This window comes from Dromaius novaehollandiae, chromosome 3, assembly GCF_036370855.1.
Source record: "Dromaius novaehollandiae isolate bDroNov1 chromosome 3, bDroNov1.hap1, whole genome shotgun sequence".
NCBI classification, from domain to species: Eukaryota; Metazoa; Chordata; class Aves; order Casuariiformes; family Dromaiidae; genus Dromaius; species Dromaius novaehollandiae.
Genome location: NC_088100.1, coordinates 94,659,355 through 94,681,914, shown reverse-complemented (window position 1 = coordinate 94,681,914; position 22,560 = coordinate 94,659,355). Strand labels below are relative to the sequence as shown.

The following is a 22,560-nucleotide window of genomic DNA, read 5'->3' as shown; positions in this document are numbered from 1 at the left end:
CTAATCATCCCATCAATAAAGTCTAATTAGATCCACCAGGACATAAGAAAACAAAACAAAACATTGAACTATCGAATTACTGATCAGTTGCCATTGCTCTATATTCAGTTCTTGATTTTTTCCAGCTCTATATTCCTATTTCATTTAAGGAAAGCTCATGAAAACGTACATGTCTAAGAGTGACTTACTAACAAGACCAATCCTATTGATACTAGCATAACTCACATTAATATAGAAAGACAGTAAGTTTTGCAATATATATAAAATATACATGGTTTGTGAAAGAATCTTTATTCTAATATCCATCTCAAAGCACCAGTAACAGGTAAAAATAAAGTTATTCTTTCATATAATGTTATAAATCTATTTATTTATTTACATATTTTGCAACACTAAAACTCACCAAATAGACATTGTTAGATTGTTTGCTTAACTCAGTTCCTGTTGCTTATTTTATTTAACTTTTATGGTTATGATTATCACGTCAGTATCTTCAGCCTGACAAGCACCTCAAAGAGAGTCAAACTAAGAAAGAACATCTAGTAGATCTGCATATTACTGTAAATGTTGAAGTTATTGTTCAGGTACTTCCTGTAATTGTTTAACCTCTACATCTTTTGGATTACACAGCGGGTCATACTTGCTTTCAAATAGCTTCTGTACCTTTCCTTGCTTACAAACCACCACATAAATTCCAAAGGCATAATCCATTTTCTTAATGTAAAACTAACGAAAGTAATGACAATCAAGTGATAGTCCTTTCTGGCATCATGCTAGTAAAATGATCTTCAAGAAAGAAAATGGTAGTATTAAGTAATACAATTTCTTCTGTAAGAGGTGGATGAAAACATAAAACAAATGTGTTATGTTAGGTGGATTATTTCCAAGTGTGATAATATATACCAAATATATGTAAAACTTAGTAATCTTCTTTTACCAAGGGATATTGGGAAAACTAGAAGAATGCTGCAAGTTTCTGACAGCATATAATACTTCCTAAAATGATGTGTGGCTCCATGAATATATTCTGGCATATTCAAAGAGGCTGGATAGATATAAAGGAGTTAGGAAGAGGATCAAGGTTAATGCGAGCACAGCAAATGGGAGAGTATTGTTCCCTTTTCTTATACCCTCTCATCTGCTTCTTTCTGCTTGCTGTCTCCTAGATTGTATTTTAATTATAATTTATATGACAATATTTTTCTAGTCTGTGTTTATACAGTGTCTAAGAAAATATCCAACTCTGATTCATGGTTAGGGTTCCTATCAGGTATAATAAAAATAACAATAATACTTTATTTCCTATTCTCAGCCTAGATCCTTCAGGAAAGTAAACTCATTGTTTGGGTTCTCAGTTTATCTTATGAATCCTGACTCTTAACTATTTTAAATCAAATTAAAAAAAAAAAAAAAGTCATCTTACTTCAATGGGTCCCAGCATCATATCCATTTGTATTTTATTATCACGTATGTCAGATAAAGCTTCCATTGCAAATCGGATGTCATCTAAGTCACGGAGAGGTCGAGAGAGTTTCTTTAAATATTCAGTTATGAATGACATCACGTCTGTTATTTTCTTTTTATATTCCTCATTTAAATAACGACAGAGGAGCATCTTCCATGCTTTAGCTTCAATTGACAAAGCTAATTTCAGTGGTCCTGATTAAAAACATAATGATTATTCTATCTACATCTTAAAATTTGTTGTAAGAAACATATACACAACACCACATATCACTCTTTAACAGCAATTAGGAAAAAAATCTGCACACATGGAATCAAATTACTTCATTTTAAAAGTTTCAAAATTTCAACTCTATTTAAATAATCTCTTCTATATTATACTATCTGTAAAACGCATTGGTAAGCTTATCTAATAGAACACACAGAAGATGAATAAAAAAGAAAAAAGCCTATTTATTCTTTTAAATTCTCAGACAAGATTTTTAACTGATATAAATTAACCAGCTCCATTAAGGTTATTGATATTAAAATGGTTTATACTAGTTGAGGAAATAGTATCTTGGGATTTCAACACTGGGATCTGCATACTTTGTAACTGGAACTGTAAGCTGTCAAGTCATATAATGGACAGTTAAAAAATATACACAAACCCACAGTAAAGTAAAAAAAACCCAATCATTGACACTATCGTTGTTAGAACAAATCAGGCTTTCACTAAACAACTCCAGTGAAAGAAAGTGAAAGATAGTAACTGAATATAAGCATTCTGTTCACAAAAAACAAAAACCACACATTACAAAGAAAAAAGCATTTTCTTCTTTAATAATTCAGCTATCAGACCTGAAAGGCCAATAAATGACCACAGCTATTCATCTGAAAAGAGGTTTACATTCATAAATAAGAATTTTGGATGCTCCTATGCTCTCCCTACTGTGTGTGCACATATATTTATGCATGTGTATATATGTATACATAAACACATTTTCTATATATAATACATAATAGTATGTACAATAGCACATACAATACTTTTTAGTTCTGTGAATCGCCACCAAAGAGCATCTTGCAGCAAAAAGTTTCTCAGGCAAAAGTGTGCACTTCATGAAGTTTATTTCCTTTAAATAGGTTTAAATTGTTATCTTCCCATGTAATTGACTGTACATTATTTTAACTTCTAAAACCAACTGCCTGATTCAGTATCTATATAACACTCCTCATACCTGTCTCATGGACCATCTCATTCATGTTCTCTTTAAAAGAAACTTTCAATAAGTCTTTAAAAAAGTTTCAGCAAGGACCCAAGTTTTTGTTTTTATCTTTGTGTACTTACATTTTCCTGAACATGGACTTGCATAATGTCAGTATAGTATTTTCATTACTGTTTTATGCTCAGGTTTTATGCGCCCTTTTATTTTATTTTTTTTACTGCTACTGACTGCAAGCAAAGGAATCCATTTTGCTGTGTAGTTTTCAAGTCTTTTTCCTGAAAATTTACTTAACTTATATCCTAGTAAATTACATTAATAATTCAAATCGCTCCTTTTAATGAGAATTTACATTTCTCAACACTAAACTTCCTATTCAATTGTACTACACACTATGTAAGTTTCAACGTTACATTGCAAAATGCAACACAAAATAGAGATAAAGGATTTAATATATAGGAAGTAGCTCAAATACCAGAAGCAGCTCATGAAGTTGAGCATGGACCAATTTATTCTTCTTTTTCAATGGAGCAAATGGTGGGACATGCCCCAGCATGAAATCAGACTTCTTAACAGAGAATGAGGACTCTGAGAAGTCCTATAAAAATTGTAATGGATAAAAGAAATCTTGAAAAAATGAAAAGCCCCTAATAGATGTCTGCATATATTTATAAATGGTCCAGGTATTTGGAGAGCAGATGACAATGACTGGGAAACTATTAGCTGCATCCAAGGCAACTTGCAAAGACTTTCAAGATACTATTTAGGCTTCAGTAAGGACAGAAAGGAAAACTTCTCTAGTACCACTGATAATTCAAGAAAAGTACTGTACCCTATCCAGAAGCTTGAATTTGCACATGAAGATAAATCAATTTCCAAACAGGAACTGCACCATGCCTGAGAAAAATAAATGCTTCTGCAGATCATAAAGGATTTGACATTGTGTTCTTGAATTTAGCAGACTTGGCTCCCTCTGATGCAGTGGTCACACATGAGGGGGTAGTGAAAGCATTAATTAAATCCATATTCTTTTGGATCCATTACTTCCCAACACTCCTCTTGGTTATGGAATAAGAGTCAGCAAGAGTTTTCGAGAGTGAATTCATCTGCTCCATAATGGCTTCACTAATAAGAAGCTGCATCCAGGAACTGGATGAGGATGTCCAATGAGCAATCTGCTTATTCACTGAAAAAAATCTAGGAATAACCTGCCACTAAGATCCTGAAATGAACTCTAGTCAAAGTGTACAGATTCTATGTCTTGTCTGATGTAAGAAGATGACAGTTTATACACAGATGATCTGTCAAAGACTCATGTCCCAGAAGATATGGATTGCTCATTAGAAATGTAAAGTCACACTAATATTTGGAAAGGGATTCATTTATTACCTGCCTCTGCATAGCAATTGTGGTAACATCTGCCATAGAAAGTAAAAAAGAACAGGGATTAAAGATCAGTCCAGAGAAGTCAAGTCAGCTACCTAATAATCTGTGAGGTGAGAGGAGTGAGGAACACCATCATTTATCTGTCATAGTACAAACGGCTTCATTCTTCAACAGAGTTGTCTGAAGAGAACACGCTTTTCCACACTTGACTGTTTTGCAGAATAACATCGGCAAAGAGCGCCAAGTTGTCAGGGCTACAGAAGGCAAGTACTGAGGCTTGTTAATTATAGCACTGTGGGAACATGTTCCAGCACCAGGTCTTGGTGCCAGCTTCTCTACTGTCAGACACCAGAGGTGGACAGGAAAACACATGATATTCTGAGAGCTGTGGATGCGAAACATGGAAATGGCTCAAAATCTCTCCTACTGAGATAAAAACTGATGGTGAAGAAGCTAATGCAGCTACATGCTAGTCTTGTGCCAATACCAAAGACAATGAGTTGTGCTCTGCAAAGTTCTTTGTCCTCACTGGCTGAGCCTGTGCCAGAGATGACCAAACCAGTGGTAATATACAATCATTATCCATGTATCAAGCTTCCATGATAACTTCACAGCCATGACAGAACTTAACTTCACCACTCCAAAGAAAGGATTTTCTCAAGTTAGATTTCTTAGAAGAGCCCTGAATGAGCCCCAGATTGATCAGTCTTGGAGGTCTTCAGGTGCTGAGGACTGTGCTGAGCAGACAGACTTGACGGGCTCTGGCTCATGATGGTTGAGGGTGCCCAGATCAAAAAGAAAATTCGACGGTTTAAAATCTCAAACCCACTCATTTTAGGTCTATGGCAGACAGAACATCTGCCACAAGTTCGCCACTCACTGAGACACAACGAAATCTCACAAGTAAACAGAGGATGTAATTTGACTTTTCACAAGTTATACAGGAGCAAAAAGCAGCTTTAATAGAAATCATCCAAGATGAAGATGAACATTCTGCACCGGTGAAGTATTCTGCTTCAATTCTAAAGCTAAGAGGAACTTAAAGTTCTCTGGCTCTGCCTTGTACGCTCACACACTTCTGATCTGTCAAGAGAAACAATCAAATCTAAATGTTAACGTAGCTAAAATCTGCTAAAGCAATTGACTTTACTTCTAATTTATGGACACAGAAAATCCCTCTGGCATTCAAAATGTCCAGCAACAGAGGGGGTTTTTTTGAATCATTTGTATTGCAGTCTCTAGTGGTTCTGAAATTCTGTACAGAAACTGTTGGGATAGGAAGATGGAATGATTACACCACGTGAGAACATTCAACAGCAATTAGCTACTCAGCTTAATTATGCACTGCATGAATACTCCCTTCCTGATGTTTGCTTTGAGTCTGTTTATTGGTAATTGCATAGACAGCCTTTTATTTCTTGAACTGTGGGAAGTAGTAAATACTCATTCAGAGTAGAGATGCTTCTTGACACCTCCAAAGACTTTTAACAGAGTTATGAAACATGCCTCTCACCCTGCCAAAGCTGCATTGAGTTTTCTGCATCATATAATTATTTATCCATACATTGACTACTTCTATTTCTTACAACTTTTATCTCTCAATTCATCCTTTTTGAAGAAAGACTCCAGTATGGGTAGTTTCAAAAAGTTTCCCTTGGTAAACATCAGGCAAAAAGTTCACTTGATTTTCTGCTATGGTTTTATCATCAATTATCCCTATGAACTATGGCACATTTCCCAATTCTGACATATTTCTTAAAGTGTTTTGTTTTTCTATCTTTAGCAAACTATTCATCGAAATCTTTTTTGATATGTACTCAAAAGACTTTGAATTATAATTATTCAGATGTACAGGAAAATGTAGAGTTTTGTGCAGCAATACAAATAACACATGCACTACTGACTTCATACTAAGGTATGTCCTACTGAATCAATGTTGGGATGTTTCTCTCAGAAACTGCATTATTGGCTGAATCTCCTATTGTCATGGATCCCATGGATCTTGCTGATAATTTAGTTTTCTAACTCAGCAAGTCCCTGGAGGCTACTAAGTTTAGACAGCTTGATGATAATGAACCAAAAGATTAAGTCCTGGCATGGATACTTGCTCTAATTGTTTCATGAAGTCTGTTGTTTCCTTTATACACAGGTGACTGAAGCATTTGCCTGCAAAAATACCTGAAGCAGAGAGTGCGGAGAAAACAACTAGAGAACACTATCAGAAGATCGACAAAAGGAAATTTCAGTAACTAGGGGAAAAAGCTGGGTTTTATTGTCAGAAAGTCTTCCTTCTATTTTGCACCAAAATAAAAAGTACCCTAGAATCCAAAAAGTACTATAGAGAGAAGCAACATATAAACAAAACAAACACAGTCTCTTTAGTAATTATTATTAATTATCTTACTGTGTGCAAAGAGGAGAAGATGTCATACCTGTATGCAATTCAATTGGCCCAACAAGAATAATAGGTTTTAAATCTTCCATCTCTTGCTCAAATGTAGCATAGTGAAGTATTTCTGCTCTAATTTCAGTCAGAGAAGGACAGCTAGCCAGAAATTGCTGTGTATAGGTTAAAATGTCAATAATCAACAAATATCCTTTATCATGTTTTTGGTAAAACTAGAGGCAACAGCTACTGAATAAGTATACCAATAATATATCTAGTTTTGGCCTTCTTCAGCCCTGCTAAAGTAGTAAATTGCATGTGAACAGGCAATCATGTTTATCAGCTTCTCTGTCAAAAACTTGCAAGCTTGCTGGCAAATTCCAATCATATTTAACAGAAAAATAGGGATCTGAGAAATATTAAGCAGCTACTGGCTTTGTGAAAACAGGTGACCGAACAGAGATCAATACACCATAAATTTAATTACACATGAAACAATCACAGCGGAACAGGTTGTGTAAGTACTTCCATGAGCAGAACTCCTCAAGTGTAGGAAAGTTTTGTTACTCTGAAAAGCTGCATTTTGGAAGTGCTACACAACAGGAGAGCTGCATCCAGTATACCTATATTGCAATGGAAAATGATAAATGCTGAAAGCTGTTCTCCCACTTCCATTCTTTTGTCCAAGAGCACCCTAATAGGCAGTGGGAGGGTTAGCATAGTGCTAGAGAAAAGAGGTAGGAACGAGGGCATATGTGCATAACCATTTTAACTGTGTGACTTTTGAGGATTTTTCTGTAACAGTATTCTTTTTCTGTAATAACTGCATCTAACTAATAATATTTATTTGATTTGACTGTTAAAATATTAGACTAACAATAAATTCTTGGCTCTGCATATAAGGTGTACCTTTTTAGGCCATATAAACTGCATAAGTTGCAGTGCAACACCCAAGAGATACCAGTGCTGCTGTAGTAAACAAAGAGATAGGATATTCATAGATCTATCTATATACATTACAATGTATTCTATTAAATAGAAGAGATAACAGAAAACTGAATTAACCTGAGATTAAATAAAGGAGATTTAGCAATCAGTCATCTCACTTTCTCCTACCAAACCTCTAAATTCAAACTCTAAATAAAAAAGAAAAACTACTGTAGGAGGACAGTGTGAATATTCCAAAGCAGAAGTCCTAGAGACCTCTGACTAGAAACAAACTCTTTTTCCTATTGTACTAGGTGCTACGTTTTTCTACCTCTTCTGAGGATCCAACTTACAGCTCAAACAACCAAATAAATGAGTAGACTATTATTTTTTGGATAGAGAATGCAGAAATTACCCCCCAAAACAGCAAACTAGAAGAAGGGTGGTAAATAAAAATACGTATTAAACTCAGAATAACACCTCAAATACTTTCCACAGAGAAAAGAGAACAATTATCAGGGTTTGATGCTGTGTGAAGTTCTGTGAGCTGTGGTATACATTGTGTCAGACTGGACTAGTGTCTTGTGTCCTAAAATCTGTATTTCCACAAACAAGAATAATAGTAATTAACAAATTAGGACCAGATTACCAGTATTTATCATGGCACAGAACCAAAAACAGCCAAACCCCAACCCAAAAAGTAGATGGCACGCCATTACATCTGCTCAGGAAATGTACTACTACTGCTACTGACAGACAAAATGACAATTTCAGCTATTAATATCTTTTCTACATCCTTTTCCTTGATTTTTTGCAATGTTTTCTAAATTCAACATCTAATGAGATTACTGAAGAATAGTCCTGTATTAAACTCACCTTAACTTTGGCATCTCTATCTTCTGTCCACAGCACCTTGTATTTCTGAAAATCCTGCAGAGCTTCACTAGCTACTTCTCTGATCGAATTCACAGAGGAGGAGAGGAGCACAACTAATTTAGAAATATCTTTGTGTTCTGCAACACCTGGATAAAAATTTCTTAGCTTTCTGATGAGCACATCTTCAACACCTTCTGTAAAACAAAATTACATACAAATGAATGAACCATACTTCTCCTCTAAACTATGCATGCCAAGTTAAGCAATGATGCCACTCAGTGAGGCTGAATATCCTACTTTCCATATTTGTCTGTCTACTTCATATGAGGGTACTGAGTGCTATTTCAAGCTAGGCTTTATACAGCTAGAGCAAGCTTAACCTAGAGTTAATGTTCCCACGTGGACAGAAAATAACCTTTTCGATTCTCCAAATTTAATTTCCTTCCTTCCATTGTCAGTATCTGTGATTTTAACTACAACATGACAAAGCCTCATAAATTTATTACTTATTTTATTCATAAGTTTTAAAAAGCTTTTTAATTGTATAAAACCCTTCAAACACTACAAATTTCTTGAACTCTGACATGCTTTGAATGAATAACTTTTTGTTATTCCATTTAGTGACATCTTCAGAGAAGAAAAAGTTTTGCCAAACCACACCATTCAAGGGTGCAAAAATAAAGCTTTTCATGCTTTGGGGCTGCATGACAAGCTGCTGAGTCTTTTGAGTCTTGTCTGAAAGCGGTTAGAGCTGAATGAAGAGAAGAAATGAGAAAGGACAACCTAGAGATTCTTATAAATCTATCACATCCAAATACACTTTCAAAGGTAGTTTAGACACTTGTAGCTGCTGCTCCAATGATACTATTGCTGTTGAAACAGGGGCCCTGTCTCCTTCAGGAACTCCAGGTAAGCGCAAATTAAATAAAATGCAATTTATCATGTCTTTCCTTCATCTCTGAGGAACTGTTGAGACTATCAGGGCCAATGTAGAGGTTGATATCCCTGAGATCTAATGAGCCCCTTCTGTCATAACAAGGGCCCAAGTAGTTTTGGAACAGATTTAGGAGATGGGAGAAGGAAAACACACTCTTCCTGTTCTCACCGGGGATTGAATGCAACTTCAAGTTCTTTTTTAGTTTTAGGACCTTTTCAGGGACCTAGTCACTAAAAACAAAGTCTCAGATAATCCATCCATGCTAGTGGACTCCATAGAACTCATTGTCCAAACAATAACATACCCCTCCAGGTGCTGGTGATGGTCTCATCTAGTGAGTAACTTAAAGGCTATGAAAAATGGGCACTTGCTGATGTTACATTTTGACAAAGCAGAGGAAAAAACTATAGCTATCTGATGAGGACAATCTTCTGCCACCTTGCTTTAAGTCCATTAAAGAGATTAAAACCAACGAAAGAAGAATAAATTCCCAGTTCTCCACTATCAGAAAAAAAAAAAAAAAAAAAACCCTACAAGATGTTAAGGATATTCCAAAGGAATCACAACAAAGATACAAATATAGTGCAGATCACTTTGGCTCAGCCAAGCAGTGAAGAAGATCTGATGGGGAAAGTATATCTGGGCTTTTATGGATGCTTGCAAAGCATATGGACAGATGCTTAGAAACACTGCCAAGGGAAAAAAAAAAAAATCCAACTACAATGCCTGCCCCTCTATCTATAGTGTGAATATTTACATGGACGAACACTTGAAAGGAAAGTAAGTGAATTGCTCAAGATCACAGAGAACTTTGTGATGAAACTTGTAATCGAGTTCCCTGTCTCTAAAGATCCAAATCAGTGGACTAATAATTGTAGAATGAATCCTATGAGAGAATAATATTAAATGCATAGTGTTTTCTAATCCATTCTAGGAATATAGCCAGCAATTAAAGTCTTCGCTGAAACCTAATAATTATACTACCTCTTGTTCTATCTTAATATTCTGATGAGTGCTGGTCTACATAGATGGTTATGGCTCCAACTATATTATTGTGGGCCAAATTCTATAGTGAATAGACATAAAGATACACTAACAAGTTTACTTCACCTGGAATTAAATGACAGATTCAGGATCTGGCAACTTTTTTTTTTTTTTTTAAAGAACTTTTTGCTTATTGTTTCTCAGAGTTCTAGTGTTAACATGAAAAGCTATTCCTGAAGAAATACAGCTAAGAAAATAAAAACAAGAAATTAACTCAAAATAATCACCAGTTGGTCCCTTTGAAACAAAGTGAGTATATTCATAAATATTTAAATATAATGGCATTTTTATTAAAATAAAAAGTTCGAATAAGCAAAGAACTTACTTTCTTCTTTTTTGGCTAATATGCCTGTTGAAGCAATTTGTCGCGTGCCCGATTCTGTTGCTAAACTAGATTTTTGTAAATGTCGCTGTCCCCAGTAAGCAACTCCACGACTTACTTCCAATATTAATTGAATCATACGATTGATGGTTTGCTGTATATCATCTAAACTGGGAACCATTACCTATTCAAAATAGTTAAAAATATTATCGAGATTAAAAAAAAAAAAAATCATGTTCAGTTGCATCTAAGTTTTTGTTTCTACTCCACTCATGGTGAATTGTGGTGCTTGCCCCAGGAGAGAAGCTGGAAAATGTAACTTTAAGAGCCTGTCTGGATCAGAATTGCCTCTGAAAAAATGAAACATGCTATACTGACCTACTCTCTGCTTGTACAGTCATACCATGGGCAAACATGTAAGTATAGGTAGATGGATATTTTTTGACAACTGTTTTTACAATTCCTACAACATTTTAAACAGTTTTTTGGGGGGTTGGGTTGTGTTGGGGGGTGTTTTGAGGGGTGTGTGGGGGGTTACAATCTGTGGAAATGCATTACAAGCCTTGTTTCCTGCACACTAGAATCATAAAGAATTAAAAAATGGCAGGTCATGATCCTCCTCTCTGTTCCTAACCACAAGATCCTAAATTTTGTGAGAGAGAATTATGAGAGGGCTGGTCATGAAAGTACATACGGACAACTTATTTTAAAGAAGAATATTTACAGGAATAAAACCTCTCCTTCTTTTGTGCTTATTATATATACATTCACATCATGGATGACTTCAGGCAATCTACAACAACCATCTGGATCAAGGTCCCAGAGGCCCTAGTTGAATAAATACCAACAACTTTTTTCTCACAAACGATGTAGTATTATTTCAAAAACTTCTGCAAGAGCACAGCATTTAGTAAACAAAAGGAACTACACGCAGTAGTCCTGAAGATCTCAACTTCTATATTTGGCAAGGATTTGACCTCCTAATTCTCAGAGCTATCCAACATCCAACCTAGAAGATGAAGAAAACTCAGATTCAGCTATCAAAGTGCACGGTAAAAAGTACTGAAAGGAAAACAAGGATTCCTGATTTGAATCGAGAACTACCAAATAGAGCAGGGTAAAGACGTAGGCTCTGGTCTGCCATTGACCACACTGTATAAATGCTGCATGCTCCCTAGCATAGTTCCGGATGATGCAAAATAGCACTCGCTCAAACCAAATTCAGGCGTAGTTTGGGGCATAAAACATAACAGGGGCTGTTCCTAATAGACAGTTTGAATGCATGTTTCTGGATTCAGCAGGAAAAGCATTTAGGATTGTGGATATAAGCCATTTTATTTCGGCTGGCTTTAAGGTCAGAGAACTGCTCCTATCACATTTTATTTAGTAGTACGCATATAGCCAGAAAGTCTGGAGCCCGAACCTCTTTGAACTATACTGGGGCCAATAACATTAAATGTGGCTTTGTCCTGTCCTTGTTTGAAAATAATTCTATGTAGGATAAGGTGGGGGAAGGGGGCACATCAGTAAACATGCAGTCTCATATATAGTGTCACATAAATGCATGTGGCCATACAGCTTAAGAGAATTCACCAAAATCTTACTGATCTCATGGTGTAACTACCTAAATAGACTGTGAAACTGACTCAAGCCCAAAATCTGTCTTGTATTAGAAGAGCTCTGACCACTAGAAGCAGTATTGCTCCTATGAATTCCCAGCACTATATGAGAAGAAAATACTATTTCTGTATATTCACCTTAAGACTTAAACATTTAAAGAGAGGCTAACTCTGTCACCCTGAAGCAATCCATCCTTGCTGGCTGAATTGTCCAAATAAGAATACAACTTTTTTTTTCCCCTGACAATAACTGATTATCAGAGACCAAATTTTTGTAAACGCCTTTGATGCTGTGAAAAGGTCAAAAGGTTCTGAAATGGCAACGAGTCTTAACCTTAGTGCAGTGCACACATGTATGATGTGAAGACACGATCGAGACACAGAAATAGTGTTCTCAGAGATCAAGAATTATACGTGAGTCTCCCTATTCTGAAACTGAGCTTTTGAATATAAACATTCACACACCTAAAGGGGTGAATAGGTCCCCAGGGTCTCCTCCCTTTGGAATGAAGATAATAGCTGCAAAGCTCATTTCTTCTGAGATGAACAGGAACTTTTCCTAATAATCCAGTGTCCAGTAACACTCCCTGCTGCTCAGGAATTTTAAGGAGAATGGAGTGTACCATTTGTGCATGAGCTAATAAGACCTTATCCTTAAACATACTCTCAAATGTGAATTGCACATCTGTAGGAAGAGAGGCATGTGAACAGGAGTGTGTTTTAGAATAATGGACATGACAAATGACCTAGCAGTGCTGAGAGAAGCAGGACATTCTAGCTTATATTTTTCTTTAGGAATTACTTAAATAACAAAGGGAAAAAAGTAAAAAATCAAGTATTTATTTAAGTAAGTTAGCAGTAAGAATGCTTACCACATTGAATGTGCAGAAAATTATTATCAGGTAGATCTGTATTACTGTACCAGGGCTAACAGCAAAATGCCAGAAGTATGAAAATCATTAGTAGAATTATTAAACAGGTCAAATTGTAAAAAAATTATTTAAATCTTAACATTTAAATTAAGGAAGATATTAATTAAATAATTTACATCTCATAAAACTTACATCTGACAATATCTCACCGATTTCCTCACAAGTAATTAAAGGACTCCTATAACATCAGAAAATTAATTTTCTCCCTTAGCTATGCCTTTGCAATCAGAGAAGTCTTGGGATGTCAGAATTCAGAGGATAATGCCAGCCATCAACGCAAGCAAAATCAATTACTTATTGATACAGCAATATTATAATGCATTGATATGGAGGCAATTAAAAAAAAAAAATCTATTGCCAGATCTGAAATAATTTAAAAATCCACCAAACCAAACATGCATATCTATGTACAGTCTATGCTGAAGGGAAAAAACAATGTTGCAAACTCATTTTAGCTGATTTCATATTCTGTTAACTACTTGTTTCATCATTAGGTCTACTAGTCTGTTGACACCTCCAGATAGAAATAAGAGTTACTGCCACAGGCACCTGGTCCTGGAACATAAGCTCTAATAGACTCTCCACTTGCTACTATAGCAGGATGTCCTAGATCTACCAGGGTAGGTTTGGTATGAAGACAGCAAAACATGGGAATCAGTCAAGGAAACCAAGAAAGTTTTTTATCAGATTTTTTTTGTCCTTTTTTTAATTAAGAAGTTTGGGAGCAAATTCTGTGATGACACACTTTGGCTGCAATACCTTCCTTTAGCTATACTGACCATGGAAATCACTGATCTATAGATCATTTCTAGAGACAGTGCTAATTGTTCCTGTAAGCAATAAAATACATTTCTGAGTGATATTTCAAGCTGAAGTGACAACAGCAATAACCGCGTCCATTGGAAGAAGAGATTCTTCTGCCACCAAACATAAGGGTTCTGAAACCAGTTAGGAAGATAAAGGTTATACACTGTAAGTGAAATATAATGCAATCAGGTGGAAAGAAGGAAAACGAATGTTTAATAATATCCATCCAAGGGCTAAAACCCAAGATGAAAGTACTAGAGCTCAGATACATTAAAAAGAAGTCACCAGCAGCAACGAAATGCTGATGCATTTCAAAAACTAATGATATAGTTCTATCCACAGCACACAATGGCTGCTTTGGATCAACTAAACAATTCGGAGGACTTGAAAAAAAGGCATGTACACTTCCCTTACTATAGCTGCATGAACTCCATGTGCAGAGGACAGAGATAGGTGCATTATGCTTGTATGAATACCGACAACATAAAAATTTAACACCTTCACAGACCTTGAACACCAGATATGTACACGGTGTGAATGTACAACAGAATGCCAATATGAATACAAGTTCAATGTGAAATGAATATCACTATAGAACAGACCCTTTCTTTATCTTTTCATGAATATAAAATTTTTAATCATTATAAGGCAACTGATTATTATTAAGTTACTTTATATATAAACTAAAAAAAATACACAAATTACTGACACAAAATTATCTTATTCTACAAAAAGAAAACAAATGCATCTATTAGCTCTTTGCAATCAGGCTGCCTTTTTGTTCTTTGCACACAGAAATCCATAGCTCATCTCTTCCTTTTGAATCTTCTCACCTTTCGTTCAGTTTTCCTCCTTCTGTTCCTCTTATTTCCTATTGATATGACTACAGCCAAGCTTAGCAAAAAATACTGTTCATGATTTTTATTACACAAAGAATTTAAATCAGACAAGGAACAAGATGGCTAAAATAAAAAAAAGAAAAAAAGAAAAAAAGAAAAAAATCTATTCCTAACAATTCAAACACTAAAGATGAAGGAAAACTATAATCATTCTGCAAAGACCACAGATGACCAGTTTGCAATATAATTGCTGAAACACACAAGAAAAAGAAACCACCAGGTTCTGCAAGTTCCAGTAAGACATTGAGACTGTGAGCACCAGTATTGTCAGCACACTGAAAGGCCCTGAGTAAGTGTCCTCCGTCTGAATGGATGGTGGTTCAAGTGTGCTTATGGAAATGCAGAGATAACTGCCATACAGTATATTTTACCTTATTTCTATAACAGCATATCACTTACCACATTAGGAATAGCCAAGTGTACTTCAGCTTTTAGGAAAGAAACAATCTCTTCAGATTTGCTTGCACGAACAAAAAAACTTGTTCGCCCATATGTACTTCTGCTGAAAACAATTTTGAAATATGTCATGACTACTTCACCATGAAACCCCTTAAAATTATCTTACAAATATCATTTTCAGGTTCTTTTTCTGAAGAAACCCTCATGGAGAATTTCACATCAAGGTATCAGCTACCTGACAAAACTTCCAGAAGCATGATATTTAAAGAGTTTCAAGTGGTAATAGACAGATTGCCATCATTCAAACAAAGGTTACTCTGGATCTAGCTACTACTTTCAGATTTTTTTTTTAATCTAGAACACATTCTGATTCTGATTTTAACCTCTCAACTTAAGAACAATGGAAGTCTGTCAGTGTTTGGAGAAGGGCATAAGAAGGAGAAGGTTCTACTGACCATTTCACACAAAAACCTATTCAAGGGTAAAAGTTATTGCAGTACATTTTTAGATAAATATTCAACAAAATAGCAGAAGTTTCAAGGTAACAAGCTAGTACAAAATGATAAATGTGTGATCTAAACCCATTTAAAAACAAAACAAAAAAAAGTGCAAAGGACAGTTTTTAAATGCTATGACATGGTGACCAAGTAAGGGAGACTTCAACAATATGATGTCCTAGCCAAAAACAAAGTTGAAATAACTCTCTCATCATTACAGAGGGACGGAGCCAAAAGAATTCCTACTGATGCCAACAAGATCATGATTTCAATGTCTTTTCTCTGGAGGATATCTTCAGAAAAAGGAAAAAAAAAAAACCCTCAAGCTTCAACAATCATAATGACAAAAACAGTCAATTTTACCTGCTTATAATAAATTATCTTGCTAGAATTATAAGTAGGCTAGCTCTTCAGTATACAATATATTATACCAAAGCAAATCCATCTCAGAAGTAAACTCCTAGTCCAGTAGGATTTCTCCAGAGAAATCATTCTGAATATAGGAGAATGATAAAATTGTACAACTATATAGATCTTGTCATAATCATATAGAATTCATAATGAGCGTATGGATGATCTTCAACACACGAGAAATAACTCTGAGCACATAGCCATGTTTGCAGAGATAATCTAAAATAAGATGTACATATGGGCAAGCTACCATATATGACCTAGAATGGTCATGCAAGTTCTGGTCGTAAGTGTGGGACAAATATACTGTAGTAACTATACTAATAACATCCTAAAAGCAATACCACAGGAAACAAATGGGAACAAACAAAAAAGTGTGCAGGCGGAGGAAAAAAAAAAGTGAAAAGAAACTTCATTTTATGTGCAAAAGGAAGTGCATGGAACTAATAAAATAAAGATGTGATTCATAAAAGAAAAGTGTGAGCCCAAGGCATCACTGCAACAAGAATCGAATGCTTGCAGGCTTTGCCTGAGTCAAGGAGTATCTGCGTCTGTTTGACTAATAATACATGTGCACTCAGAGTGAATGTATATTTCTATTATTACACTAATGTAGAAATAACTGTGTTTTGGCAATGTTGCTGAAGGAATCTTCCATTTGCGACTTACTTTGAAACAAATATTCTCTTTTTAAGAGTATCCAAAGATAGTCGGGTGGCTTTCAGGAGACTGTCTAGCAGCTGGTGGCTGAAATAGGCAACCATCTCTTTACATTTCTGTAATAAATAAAATGTATGTTACTTGTTGTTGTGTTCAGACAGGAACAGAAGTTTATTCCAAAAGGTACTGGTCAAACAGATTAGTTCTTGTCTGAAAGGATTTATGCTGTAAGCTACATGAGAAACACAAGGGGAGAAGTTAAGAGGAAAAATAGCTATAAGTAAATGAGTAAAAGTTGCACAGAAAAGAGGGTGAAATGCAAAGTCTAAAGAAACTCTATTTGCCTTATTCAAAGACAAAAGACTGAGTTCTGAATGTGTATAAGAGACTTCAGCCAGAAAAGCAGGTGTTGAGCTCTCCATGTAAAAAAAAGACACAATAATTATCCAAGAATATTGGTGTATATATGTCTTTCTCAAATAAGAGTCAAAAACAGTAACTTCTGACTGTACTAGATTAAGAAAGAAGAGCAGCATGTAATGACCACTAGAACAAAACAATGCAGCTTGACAGCATTATTACATCTGTGCCTACAAGCTTCTGTGTCTTTGGTCTCTGCTTTCACTTCCCTTCTCTGATCAATATGAAGAGAAGCTTTAAAAAGTACAAACATGACCTTTCTCAGTGAAGGCCTGTGTTACGGTCTAGGCAGAATATTCTTTCCAATCTTCTTCACATACCAACTCCCTCACATAGTAAGAATTTATTTAATAAAGGCAACAACATAACATGGAATATACCTTTTAAAACTAAAATCCATCTTAAAACTCACTATGTGGGGAAGGTGTTTGATGATTTTTACGTGGTTTGATGTTTTCCATGTGATTTCCTCTTGTTATGTAGATATTCAGTTACCAAAACTCAAGATACTCATTTTTACCAATTTGATCACACTTAAAGTTTCCTTTATCATAAAATGTGGAGGATTATCTGGAGGAAAACGGACATGTGAGCAATCCAGCCCTAATGCTAATAGCAAGAGTGTGAAAGTAGGTTTTGCAGACCTACCGGTAAAGTTACTAGAGGGCATGCAATATGGTGAGAAGCTGTCCTTGGAACGAGAAAAACAACTCCCAGATGTTCAGTAAGGAACTTACGGGGTTAGGGGAGTTTCTTTGCCTCCTCGTGGACAGTACATGCTATCCAATCACATACTCTTCAGATGTGCGTGCTAAATGAACATGTACCAATCACTGTATAGTTTGATTCATGTGATCACGGTTAAGGCATATAAAAGACGCTATTCGGGCTCAATAAAGTGTCAGCATTTAATCATATTGATTGGCGTGCTGTCCGTTAATCTCCCGCAACAAAATACCTTTTTAAAGTCATCTTCTTTATCATCATCCTTGCTGTCATCACCAGGAGGAGCTACAGAACTATTTTCTCCCTCCTCTTCATTATTTCCAAATGCCACGTGTTTTTCTTTTACTGAAAATTTTAAAAAAGTATTTTTTGTCAACTGAAAATTGTGTCTGCTTCCCCAACCATTACAGTCAGAACACTATTGTTATTTACTTTAGTAGCAGCAACTGGATCACTTAATTGGTTTTATTTCACACAGTTATGAAGGAATCTGATTTAGAGCCCAGCTGATAAGCCTCAGGCTAACAAACATCATGCACTACAAATACATGTAAAGATAGGTAGGCAGACGTGTATATCAGCTGGAAAAAGGCCAGAATGCAATATAAGCAACATAACAAAAACCAGAAACTTATCTTTTCACATTTTTCTGGTTGCATCACATTGTACTACCTGGACAGCTAACCCTGACCACGCCTCTGCACTTGGAGAAAACTGAACCCAGAAGGAGAAAATTCCATGTGAGAAAAGGAGCTCCCTTGCTGAATGAGTTTAAAGACACATTTTCTTAAAGTAGAATGTCTTTCTCCGACCACAAACAGAATGGTAAAATCTTTGTAACACACCCCAGAGCAATGGGGGACAAAACACACTGATCAGCTGCGAGTATTGCACCCTGGCAGTTGATGGTCAACTGTATCAGTCTAAGCTGACCAAACAGTAAAGGCTGTCTTTGAATATGGAGCGCTGATATTTGTGAGACAATTCCACTGCGGCAGAAAAGTCACATGGAGAGACAGTGTCAAATATCTGATGTAGCTAAGAAGGAAGGAACACTGTATTTTGCTCATTAAAAAATATATGAGTTATAAAAAGTGGCTAAGAGAAGTGGAACCATAACTTTCTTCCTTTAGAGCAAAAAAACTTGTAAATATAAACAGAAGGACATAACTTAATTCTAGAACTTCCACCAATACCGAATTACCTCCTAATTTCATAGGCTATTGGTTTAACCTAACAGTTGTAAGTGAAAAGAGAATGGGACACAGATGAAATTGTGGTTGGAGAAAGAAGTCTGAAGAAAATTAACTAAATTCAATTTTGATGCATACTAGCTAAATCTGTAGAACAAGGGTAGAAAATTTTACATAAATAGACATAAATATCTACCTGGCAATGCATGTTTTTTTGAAGCTTTCTTAGAATATTTAATTTCATAAATTGTTTCAAATACAGATATTAGTTCTTGAACAGCATCTTCAATGTGCATACTTTTGTGATTCAATAATTCAGCACATTCTTTAGAGTAAAGCTGTTAAATAAAAATATTAATGAATTATCTTAATATCACTGATAACCTTCTTTCTGTTCCTTTTCACGTAGGGCCAAAATATTTCCTTGAAAACTCAGTTGTTCAGATTGAGACTGTTTGAAGGAAAGAGATCATTTCAATGAAATAACATTTCAAAAAAAAAAATGAGAAACCAAACCCAAAATCTTTATTCAAAATTATACAAATAAAATGTTCTGCTATACTACCAGTATAACCTTAATTGAAAAAGAATTCATTTTCAAAATGTAATGGTATTTTTAAAGCCCGAATTAAAGCACTGAAAAATCGAAAGGAAGACACAATCTGAAATTATCCAAATAAACCCTTTCAACTCTCCTTATCAATTTTATTTACTTGTACTTAGTTTGCAAAAAAACAACCAAACAAAAAAATTCTAGTTTCATCTGGAATCAAGAAAACTGTTAAGTTCTCAAATAAACTTGTTGGAAAGTATTTTTTGTTCTTCTTAAAAACAAAAGTTTGCATAAGTATTCAGGGAAAAATTGGTTGCATATGTCCACATATCTTCGTACAAAAGAGTTTCTAATAATAAAGCACCTAAACAAATAAAAATTATATATGAAATGTTACAGTTTCAGTACCTCAAATACCTAAGAACCCATTTATACAATTTTATATATTTAAAATATAAATTTTATAATGATGTAAAATATTTAATCAAAAAATATATACTGTATTTCTCCAGTGAGAATAAATATTTTCTAGATGCATATTAACTATGGCTTGTTTTCTAAATGTGCTCAAGAATTCAAGCTCAAGGATATAAAGTGGCACCTACCTCATTGCAGATCAACATGTCCTCTACTTTAGTAGGACCATCTATTGGTAAAACAATTAAAAGAGTATTTGATATTTCTTTTAATATTAAATCAATCTGCACTTCACTTAAATCGTTAACCTAAAAATGAAAAATCATATTAATACCATACCATCATCTTTAAAACAAGATGTATCATCACTGAGAGAACTGTAAAATATATACTGTGTTTTGTAGAGAAATAAAAATCCTCTCTCTATGCAGTGAAAATACAAAAGCCTTTAATGGTTGAAAATCCTCTTAGAAAGTGCATTTGAAACATCAGGACAGAAAAAAAATGAGGTAACCAACACAAAAGACTTTAGGATCAGAGAAGCAGAGAAAAAAGAAAGCAAAGCAAATGCCTCATGAGTTATAGTAACACAGAGGATATTTACAAGGACTAAATTTACTGTAGACTGCTCTTACTGTGAATCATCCTCTCTCTCCATTAACTACAGAGGGAATCTAGCAAGATGAGTACCCTACACAAAATTTAGCCTTTGTTAATATCTCCCATTGCAGACAATCTGCAATATGAACAGCAGAATAGACATAAATCTGGAAACAGTATGTTAATTATTGTTACAGAAAACAAAAGCTAGACTGCTGAGAGCATACATATTCGTATCTTGCACAGTGTGATAACACAATTCTAAAAACAGTATTGCGCACAGTTTCATTTCAGCCAGTCCTTTAAAAACAAAATCCTGTCATTCTTAAGCAGCTGCTGGTTCCATGCTGGGCAACTGAGACATATGAAGCCTTGAGAAAGCAAAATCTTCAGAGGAGTTGGGGTTTCCATCTCTTTCTTTCTTCACAGATTTCTAGTTATCAGCATCATACTTCAAAATTCATTCTGAGATGGCACAAGCCAAGACTACTTCTGCACCATGACAGCAATGGTCTAATATCTGACTGAGCTTCTTTTGACAGCTCTTTGAGACTATCAGCCTTGGAGATTAGATGACAGAGACAAAAATGGAAAGAATTACCTCCTACCTATGCCCTGAGAACCGCATCAAATGTGGCCGTGAAACTAAAAGCAGCTGTTTAAATTTGTTTTTCTTTTGGCCTGAAAGTTTAGGAATTGGCTGAAGTAGAAGAGGGCTCTTGCTGCATGATTTTATCCATGGTAGATCTACAGAGGGGCTCACGGCAGTGACGAAAGATTCCTGGAGAAGCACTGCTGTTATGACAGCAGTTTTAAGTAGACTGGCAGTAATAGTAAGTCTGCCTCCAGACCATTCCAGCTATATAGGATACACAGATAGATTAAATTAAACAAAGTAACAGATCAAGCTATGTCAACATAGGATGATTAGCTTCTTTGTTCATGATCTTGCTGACCATGTTTCCAGTCGCAAGACAAAGGGGATTTGCTGTGACTTGCTTCATGGTTTAGTGTTCAGTTCCTATCCTGCTTGTGATAAGCCTGTCTTTTCACTGGGTTTTTGTTTCCATATTACAGCATTATTAGCATCCAGTCAACTATGTTTGAACGGACTGGTCATGGCGGAATCCAAGTAAAGCTGATTTCTGTCAAATTTTTAACTTCTTACCTAAGAAATTCTGCATCTGTGATATCCTATCTCTTGTTTGTCACAATACCATTCATGTCTTTGTTTTACATCATTTCCCACCTGTTTAGAGTATCCTATGCACAGTAATCAAGGGTCTGACTGAGTTTACATCTCTGTGTACTGATACAGGAAGGGAAAGAAAGTCAGAGAAAATATGCAACCTACAAATTCAAGGAAAATAGAGTGTATCATCAAAAAATATGATTATTTCAGCTATATTCAGGCTCAGAGAATTGCTGTTTTCTTACAAGGCCCATCTTATTTTAGCTTGGGGTTTCAATGGCAAACAGAGCACTTCACCATAATTATGTTCTTCCATACAGAAAAGGAAGTGGATATACCCATCAGCTACTAGCAATCTTCTACCACAGGGGAGACAATTTATGATCCTGGTAGGAGAGATCATAGCCATACAGTTCAACAGTAAAGCCAGAAAGACAATATGAATATCAAGTGCAAGCTGAAGGCTGAAGCCCTATATAGTGAAAAGAAAGAGAACCAATACAAGTCTTCAAGCATCTTAAGGGAATCAGAAAAAGAATTCAGAAATTATGCAGCAAACTCCAAGAGAGGATAAAAGCACAAGACTCAGACAGCACAGACAGAACTGCGGAGGAAAAGGACACTCTCCTCCGTTATTGTTTGAATTGCACAGAGGATACGGTCTCACAGCATGCCTGCTATTAATACT

At 35.4% G+C, this 22,560-nt stretch overlaps 1 protein-coding gene across 1 annotated transcript in view; it reads right to left on the bottom strand.

Moving 5' to 3' along the window:
* DNAH8 (dynein axonemal heavy chain 8) overlaps positions 1-22,560 on the bottom strand; it is a 167,913-nt gene that overhangs the window by 109,560 nt on the left and 35,793 nt on the right. Inside the window, exons 22-30 of the mRNA XM_064509531.1 lie at positions 20,269-20,388; positions 19,307-19,448; positions 18,150-18,256; positions 16,781-16,887; positions 15,204-15,264; positions 10,551-10,731; positions 8,245-8,438; positions 6,488-6,614; positions 1,424-1,659 (exon numbers count right to left, since the gene is read on the bottom strand). Coding sequence (XP_064365601.1) covers positions 1,424-1,659; positions 6,488-6,614; positions 8,245-8,438; positions 10,551-10,731; positions 15,204-15,264; positions 16,781-16,887; positions 18,150-18,256; positions 19,307-19,448; positions 20,269-20,388 — 1,275 coding nt within the window. The remainder of the gene's footprint in view (positions 1-1,423; positions 1,660-6,487; positions 6,615-8,244; positions 8,439-10,550; positions 10,732-15,203; positions 15,265-16,780; positions 16,888-18,149; positions 18,257-19,306; positions 19,449-20,268; positions 20,389-22,560) is intronic.